The following is a 9,368-nucleotide window of genomic DNA, read 5'->3' on the forward strand; positions in this document are numbered from 1 at the left end:
TGTTTGCTTTAGCTTCCCTGCAGGAAGGAATGTTTCACCTTGGAGGAAATTGTTGCACAACAGTGTCACAACACCAAAAATGATTACTCCCTGAAAGGGACTGGTAGACTGAAGAGGCAAGGTCCAGAGCCCCAGAGAGGAATCAGGGTGGGTTGATAGTGATGGGAAGGTGATAGGAGGTAGGGGAGATTGGATTCATGTGTGAAATTGTCAAAAATGATTGATAATTTTTTTAAAGATTTCAATACAAAGTACTTGAAAAAATATTTAACATGCATCAATAGACTATATTTGATGTTATCTTTATTATTTGGAATCAGTAATGTCCATAATCTCTTGATTCCATTGTACTTACTACAAGATATCACAGGTAAGCCTTACAACACAAAGGAGTTCTTATTCATTTAATTTTGAAGCATGTGACAGGTATGCTATGTGCACAAAGTGCTTTACACTTCTCTCACTTTCACAGTAGTCCTCCAAAATCAGCACTATAATACCTGTTTTACCATCGAGAAAAAGTTGAGCAACTTCCCTGTGATACGTGGTGAGCCTAGGAACTGTGAATTTACTTGGTTTAGCTTCTATCAACTGCAATGTACCACCTCTCTATAGTATTAAACTGTATAACTAGGATTTCCTACTTTGGCACATTTTTTAGGTGATTTTTAATGTTGTGGGGTTTTTTTTTTTCCAGCTATATTGGGCATTGAACCCAGGCCCTTGCATGGCTAAGATGCTACAGAGCTCTTTCCCCAGCCTTAGGAGAAATTTCAAATTCAAATTCTTAATGGAAAAATATTAGATTATTTCATGAACTAGTTCCCTTACATTAATTTAATTTCTCTGTTTTCAGAGATGCATTTGCTTATGTCCAAGAAAGGAGATTTTGTATTAATCCTAATGCTGGATTTGTCCACCAACTCCAGGTAATGAACTATGTTTATAGTCTTTTTAAGGATTAAAATGGCTTGTCTATATATCTTTGGTGTAGTATTTGGTGTAAATACTTGATATTACTATAATCTGACTAAATTGATGATTCCAATTTTCATCTTTACTTAAATGGTTTCTTTTGGTTTGGGATTTTTGAGATAGGTTCTCTCTATTATGTAGTCCTGGCTGTCCTGGAAAACTCTATGTAGACTAGGCTGGCCTCGAACTTACAGAGATCTGCCTGCCTCTGCCTTCCAAGTACTAGGATTAAAAGCATGTTCCACTTCACTCATCCCTTATAAGTATTTTTTTTCTTAAACCAGCCCTGGTAACTCATGTCTGTAATCCCAGCACTCAAGAGACTGAGCCTTGAGGATTGCCATGAATCCCAGGCAAGCCTGGGCTGCAGCTGAAATGATCAAGAAAATGGGTTAAAATGGGTTAAAAGTGTGTTGTTGAATACAAGGTAGAGGCCGGGCGGTGGTGGCCCATACCTTTAATCCCAACTTTCAGGAGGTAGAGGCAAGCAGATCTCTGAGTTTGAGCCCAGCTTGGTCTACAGAGCGAGTTCTAGAACAGCCAGGGCTACATGGAGAAGGACTGGGGAGATGGCTTAGAAGGCTGAGGTGCCTATAGCAAAGAACCAAATTGTCCTCTGACCTTCACATACACTGCAAATGTGTTCCTTCTCTCAGTCAGTCAATTTAAATGAATAAATAAAAGCAAAGCAAAATTATATACAGGGGAGAAAATGTGTTAACCCCGCCCCCCCCTTTTTTTTTCTACTTGTTGTTTGTTTTATAGAGACAGGGTTTCTCTGTGTAGTTTTGGTGCCTATCATATGGATATCGCTCTGTAGACCAGGCTGACCTTGAACTCACAGAGATCCACCTGGCTATGCCTCCCCAAGTGCTGGGATTAAAGGCCTGTGCCACCACTGCCCAGTTTCCCCAAACACACACCAATTTTACAGTACAGAAAACTTCAAAATTTTTTTATTTTGTTTTACATTTGTTTTGTTTTGTCTTTTGTGGAGATCCGCCTGCCTCTGCCCCTCAAGAGCTGGGATTAAAGGCATGTGTCACCACCGCCTGGTGGGTCTCAGGTCTTGCTGAACCTGATACATACGTTATAAGTTTCTTTGCTTTTTTTTTTTTTTTTCTTTTTGGCCTTGTATGAAAACATTCATTTTACAGCATATTGTTGTACTTGAAAAAGTAGGATATAATATGATAAACAGAATAAAAATTTAGCAGTGTGTAAGAATCAGATGTAAAGTAAGTCCTTTTAATAATATATCTTGAAGAAACCAAGTGTGAGGTCATATGCTATAATTTCATTTAGGAAGCAGAGCCAGGAGGATCACTGCAGGTTCAAGGTCAGCCTGCTCTACATAGTAAGACAGGGCATCCAGGGCTGCATAGCAAAGACTGTCCACAAATATTGTTGGACCCCAAAGTTTAGGGTCTCAAGTGGGCGCCCCAAGAACCCAGACTCCAGCCCAGTTGATGCAATAGCAGGAGGATTTATTAAGCTTCTGTACAGAAGGGCTCCTCTGCTCCCAAGAGCAAGAGTCGCATCTTACTGCAGCCCCATAAGGGCTTATAAAGGAAAAACCCACAAAACCCACAAGATTACAATTCCCATACAATTTCCTTTCACAAGATCATGGTCTGGTTATAGAGTGATCACAGAGGGGGTACAGTTATGTCAACAGGTACATTCTTCCTGAAACCTCAAGGCGGGTATCAGGGCAGGAGTGGAGTTTACACAAAGGTCACAGTGGTCCTTCCTGGAACACCTGCAACTATCCCAGTCACAGTTGAGCACATCTCTTAACAGAAATCTTTTTACACTGTTATATGGTTGCAGGGGAGATTGAACAATGGCTAAGTCAGGTTGCCCTTGGAACTAGATTTTTAGTTCCTCATTTCCTGGTGCTTAAAGTTTCTCTTTTCTGAGGCTTGGGGGTGTAAGCCTGAAGGGCTAGGGTCTTTCATTATATAGAGAGTATGTAAAAAATTAATTATATATAGAAATTAAGTATATTTGAATAATTGTGTTTAAAAGATAATATATCTTGAGCATATTTTTGTAATACACAGTCACTGATCACAAAATGTTTCCATGCATAATGGACCACATATACAATGGTGGTCTCCTAAGACTACAGTAGAGCTGAAGGTACTGTATTACATAATGACCTTAGAGTCATCATACCATTTCAGTGCAGTGTGTTACTTTTTTATGTATATAGGTGAGTTGTATACATGGGTATGTGCCTGATGCCCTTGGATGCCTTGGGACTGGTTACAGATGGCTGTGAGCCACCATTTTGGTGCTGAGAACTGACCCTCCGGTCCTCTGAAAGCAGACAGTACTCCTCCTGATCGCTGAGCCATCTGTCCAACCCCACAACTTGTTACTCTTGGATTCGTGGTGATGCTGGTAGAAACCTTCCTGCCATAGTTGACACTCAAGTAGAGAAGTGCTTTCTGATGAGAAAACCTGGTCATTCTGGCTAATATCTTCAATGGGGACTATAGAGAAAATTGAGGGCAACTGCCATAAGCAAGTAGACCAATTTAAAGGAATTAACAGAAGTCGAGAGATAAATCCTGGGAGCTGGTGAGATTGTTGAGTAAGGAAAGGCACTTGCCACCTTACAGGACAAGCCTAAGGCCATGATCCTGATCCCTGAAATCCCTGTAAAGGTAAAATAGAACCAGCTCCACACATTTGTACTCGATCCTCCACATGTGTGCTGTAGCAAGTACATATAGACAAGAATAATAAATACAAAAAGATTGGTTTAAACAAAAGTGGTAGCAGAGGGAAAAGAGATGAGGTACTGGGTTTATTTGAAAGCGTTGCTACCTGGCAGGACTTGATATTTGATGGATATAGGTTCTGAGGGGGTGAGGATAAAGATGAATCTGTCTTTCTCTCTCTCTTTTTTTTTTTTCCAGACAGGGTTTCTCTGTGTAGCTTTGGAGCCTGTCCTGGAACTCACTCTGTAGCCCAGGCTGGCTTCGAACTCACAGATCTGCCTGCCTCTGCCTCCCGATTGCTGGGATTAAAGGTTTGCGCCACCACCGCCTGACTGAATCTGTCTTTTGATTGAACAACTCCAAGATAGCTCATCACTGTTAGAGAGGAAACAAGGGGTGATTTGCAGAGTAAAATCAAGAGTTGGGTTGTTTTTTTTTTTTTAACTTGGTTTTCTGGTGCAGAGCATTAAACTGATAACCTTCTACGTGCTAGCCAAGTACTACATTCCTATCCTAGCATCTGAGATTTTGATTCTGTCAGGGTTAGAAAGAATAGAGAGGAAGTACACAATTACATGCATGTAATCAGGAGACACACTCCTGTGTGTAAGCATTGGATGAAGAGTTAAGATGGGAATGTAGCTAGTGGTAGCCTGCTTCTGACCTAGCTTGCTGGCATGGACAAGGCTTCAGGTTCAGATTCCAGTAGCAGGGTAAGGAGTGTTTGATGGAGTTGCATTTGCCATGCTCATACACCTAAAAGCCCAGGAGGAGGGAGGGTCAGATTTCAAGGCCAATCTCAACCAAATGGCACACTGGAAGTCAGCCAGGGTTCTTTGCAACTCTGCCTCCAAAACAAACAAACAAACAAACAAACATTTCAAAGGCAGAACACTAGGGCATTCAGGCATGCAGAGGATGAGGAAATAAAACTAACAAAGGAAGATCCTGGTGGTCTGCTTTCAGAGGTGTTGGGTGAAGACTGCAGAAGGGAGGAGTGGTCCCCTACTTCAAAGACTTTGAAGTCCCTGTGGGACAGTTTGTTCAAGGAAAACTAGGAAAGGAGAATTTTGTTTTTGTTGATTCTTAGAACCATTTAATAAGATTACAGATTTAAGTTTTAGGTCCCTCTACCCTTGTACTATTATAACATAGAATGAGACCATTATAGCTAATGCCCCAGTGGCAGAACTTCCATTCTGTCTGGCAGTGAGCTATTGGCACTACTGAATTTCTAATGATCAGTAACCGACAGTTACCAGGTAGGAATTGTGAACCTTCATTGTAGATGTAACGGTCTTACTAAATAAGAAACACAGAGCCAAATACAGAGTTAAAAGCCCAAGAGGTCAGAGTAGTAGCTAAGAGCTGAGACTAAAACTCTTTCTTACCCCTTGCTGCTGCTGCTGCTGCCTTCCTTTCCCTCTGAAAGAGACCTACTTCCTGTGTGTCTGTCATTTTATTGACTTTCTGTTCTGCCTTCTCATTGGTTGTAAACCTAACCACATGACCTCTTCATCACTGCCCGTCTGTACAGACCTCCAGGTCTCTATGGTTGGTATTGAGATTAAAAGCTTGTGTCTCCATGCTGGTGGTGTCCTTGAACACACAGAGATCTGCCTGTCATGCGATCAGGGATTAAGGGCGTGTGCTACCACTGCCAGACTTCTGCTGTGACTTGCTATTAGCTCTGACCCCCAGGCACTTTTATTTATTAACATACAAGTAAAATCACATTTCAGCACAAATAAAATATCACCATACTTCATTCATGAGACTACGGTACCAGCCCTTTGGCTGTAAACTAAGAATACAAATGTCCACATTAACCATTGTTTGGGTATTTAAGAATATAAATGTATATCTGAACTAATTAAGGTATTATTTTTAGGAATACGAAGCCATCTACTTAGCAAAATTAACAATACAGATGATGTCACCACTCCAGATAGAAAGGTCCTTATCTGTTCATTCTGGTACCACAGGTAAGGGTGTTTCCTTTTTCAGAAAGTTGAAGAGAAAGGTACTGGTGGGGAGTAGAAAAGCATCTGATAAATGTTCAGTGTACTACTGAGCAATGTAAGTTGTTTAGAAATGCTGAATAAACTATTTACAGTTTCAAAGGATTAGCTGTCTAGTGAATAAACAGTATATGTACCTCTGATGTGCATAAACTATAACGCAGAGACATTTACAATAGCCGTTGAAGAGCATGTATTACTTGGTTTAATTTTCAGTCTGTTAAGTTGTAAAACTTGTACAGATTAAAATAAGCACAGTTTGGATAACTTGTCTGACACAAAAAATGTGGTTTTTGGGGGGCTCTGGAGAGATGGCTCAGTGGTTAAGATCACTGGCTGTTCTTCCAGAGGACCTGAGTTCAATTATCAGTAACGACATGATGCTTACAACCATCTGTAAGAAGGTCTGGTGCCCTCTACTGGCCTGCAATACATACATGCAGACAACACTGTGTACATAATAAATAAAGCTTTAAAAAAATAAAAAGTGGCCAGGTGGTAGTGGCGCACACCCTTAATCCCAGCACTCGGGAGGCAGAGCCAGGAGGATCTCTGTGAGTTCAAGGCCAGTATGGTCTACAGAGCACCAAAACTTCACATTCAAAAAAAAAAAAAAAACTGTCTCCAAAAACAAAACAAAAAAGTAGTTGTTGGGTGTGGGAGCATGTACCTATAATCCTGCACTGGGTGACCGAGGCAGGAAAATCATATAAGACCTTGCCTCAGAACAAAATGAAAGAAATGATTTATGCATGAAACTGAAGTTCAACAGTATTAACTAATGTGAGCTACCCCAATTTTTGACAACTACTATCCTGGGCTTTTGTTGTTTTTAAGCTTTATTTTTTTATTTTATGTGTGTGAGTGTTTGGCGTGCATGTATGTACCTATATGCACCATGTGCATGCCTAGTTTCTGAAGAGATGAGAAGATGGCAGCAAATCACTGGAACTGGATTTATAGGTGGGTATAGGCCACCAAGTAAATACTAGGAATCAAACCTAGGTCCTCTGCAAGAGCAGCTGGTGTTGCTTACTGCTGCGCCATCCCTCCAGTTGGTGGTTGCTCTGAGACTGGGTCTCACTATGTAGCACTGGCTGTCCCAAAACTGGCTATGGAGACCAGGGTGAACCGGCACTTAGCTGGTGAAATGGATTAGTGGGTTACAGTGTTTGCTACTAAACCTGACAACCTGTCTGGTCTCCTGGACCACATGGTACAGAGAGAACTGCCTCTACCTTCCAAGTGCTGGAATTAAAGGTGTGTGCAACCACACCCACCTACTCCTTTGCTCTCTCCTCTGATCCACTTATTTCATAGGTAACAGTCTAAGCAAACTCTCAACCTTTTATCTTCTTTTCCAAGTTCTTGCTGCTCATTTGTAACAGTTCTTGTAAGATTAGAGCAGGTTATGTGCCTATTGTTGAGCTGGCATTGAAGCACAAGTCCAGAATGCACCATTCAGGCCAGATGTTCCTTTCTTGGGCTCAGCTTCCCAGTTATCCTTGACTCTTTAATCTTGACCCTCCCTCCAATCACTGTTTCAACACTGTAATGTTTGCCAGAATCTTTAAAGCACACTTCCTTCCAAATAGTACTTTAAACAAAGGCTAGTTAGGTCAACACGAGCCTCTGAGCCAGATTATCCTGGTATATTCTGTACATTGTGGTCAAATTTATTTTCTCACTTGTAATGATGTTTTGTTTTGCCAAAGACTTCATTGACTGTTCTCGAAGAAGTGTAGACTGGGAGATCTAATGGTTCTCATGAAGAGCCACAGGTAGCAAAGGTTCCCATATGTAGTAAAGCCCTTCTGGCTTTTCAGTTTGTGTTTCATTGCTCCTCTTAGTGTCTACCCTCCAAAACACTAAGTGGATGGTCTCCTGCAGTGGTTTTCTTGCTGTGCGTAAGATTCATCTTCTCTGTTCTTCCACACAGCTTAGATGCCATCTCCTCAAATGAGGCAGGGTTAGTGCACTCTTCTCCAACCCCTAGTGGGGACTCCTGGAGAAGTGCATCACTGCACCTGAAACTCCTATCAATCACCTGTATTTAGCTTTAGGACTTTCTTTCCACTTTTACTCTGTTGATGCTATATTTACACCTGGTTAGAATTTGCATTCTGAATTATATTATGATTTACCACAACTCTAAATCTACAGCCAGGCTGTCGTTAGTCACAGAGCACAGCCGACTGCCAGTTTAACTCTTCCTTCAGCTTTCCCTCCAGGAGACCCCTTTCTCAATGTAACTGCAGCCATGTAGAGATAATTTTCTTTCTTTGTGGGATGTTTCTGTACAATCGTCTCTGGTGTAGGAAATCAGTCAGATCTCTTTATCTGCTATATACAGTCCTTGCTCCTAACCCATCAGTCTGGATGAGAAAGCCACAGCTTTAGCAGAAATATATCTTCAACTGCTTTTCTTCATAACAGCCACTATGTGAACAGAAAATTATATCTAAAAATCATACAAATGCAAACTAGCCTACTAGATGTGGTGTCCTACGACATGTTACGCGTTGCCTCAACAGCATAAAGTTGGTGATAAGCAGATTTAATGTACCACTGACTCTTGAAAAGTTCTACTTTTCATTCTATTTTAAAACGGATGTTTATTATGAGCATTACCTAAGACATTAAGTTGCCAATGTAACTTTACTTCATGATGCAACATAAAGAACTGACTAAAGTTTGCCCTAAATTCAAGCATGAAGTTTTTGTGACACTTGTACATATCACATAGTGAAAGAACAGATTTTTGCTGCCTGTAGTCTTAACATGAGCTCACGTAAGTTTTCCCTTTATTTTATATCACTCGGCAACCATTAGGTAGTCTGAAGAGAACACATGAAGAAGACGATGATTTTGGAAACATGCAAGTGGCGGCAGCACAGAATGGCTGAGCTCTGAGGACTGTTCCACGGATGTGAATTTCCATTTGGACAGGAGAGAATCCTAGTGATAATTGTAAAGTGGTAAAAACACAGATAGTTTCTTTTCAATTATATGTTGCTTCCAGACATGTTTCTCTGCAACTTGTTGAGCAACACTTAAGATGTTGGACTTCTACAGTAGATGGCGCTGATGGGTGATGGGTTTACTTTACAAACAACACAAACAAAACAAAACAAAAAAACCACTTTACGGTTTTATTGTAAACCAAGAATTTTGAACGTGCAAAGAGGTATTATTGCAATAATGCACTTTTCATACTTGAAATTTATTTGTATGATGTAAAGTTATTACTTTAAGCAAACTGCAAGTTAGGGGGACTTGTTTATAAATTTTGGATAATTTATAACAAATTTCCTAATGTTTCCTAAAAACTCATTTTGTGTTATATATATATTACATTTAAAGTAATTTTACAGTTCACTTTTCTGATGGAGCCTCTTACAGAAACATTAACAAAATGTAGAACTTTCACATTTTTTAATATAATTCAGTAACTTAATTACCATTTTTTGAAATTTCTTAGCCCTTTATTTTTAAATCATGACTTTCCCCAACTACTTTACTAATCCAGTGAATACTTCCTTTCCAATTGCCTTCCTTATATTAAACAAGAAAAAAATGTTGTAATGATCAAAGAAAGAGGTCTTACTTCCAAAACCAGATACTCAAATATAAGGGTAGT

The 9,368-nt window shown here is 40.1% G+C and overlaps 1 protein-coding gene across 1 annotated transcript in view; it reads left to right on the forward strand.

The window, feature by feature from the left end:
• The window catches only part of Styx (serine/threonine/tyrosine interacting protein), a 33,512-nt gene extending 24,761 nt beyond the window's left edge, over positions 1-8,751 (forward strand). Inside the window, exons 9-11 of the mRNA XM_006994166.4 lie at positions 857-929; positions 5,599-5,692; positions 8,561-8,751. Coding sequence (XP_006994228.1) covers positions 857-929; positions 5,599-5,692; positions 8,561-8,634 — 241 coding nt within the window. The 3' untranslated portion in view covers positions 8,635-8,751. The remainder of the gene's footprint in view (positions 1-856; positions 930-5,598; positions 5,693-8,560) is intronic.
• Positions 8,752-9,368: the final 617 nt, after the last annotated feature.

The sequence above is a fragment of the Peromyscus maniculatus genome, chromosome 9 (genome assembly GCF_049852395.1).
Source record: "Peromyscus maniculatus bairdii isolate BWxNUB_F1_BW_parent chromosome 9, HU_Pman_BW_mat_3.1, whole genome shotgun sequence".
Taxonomy (NCBI): domain Eukaryota; kingdom Metazoa; phylum Chordata; class Mammalia; order Rodentia; family Cricetidae; genus Peromyscus; species Peromyscus maniculatus.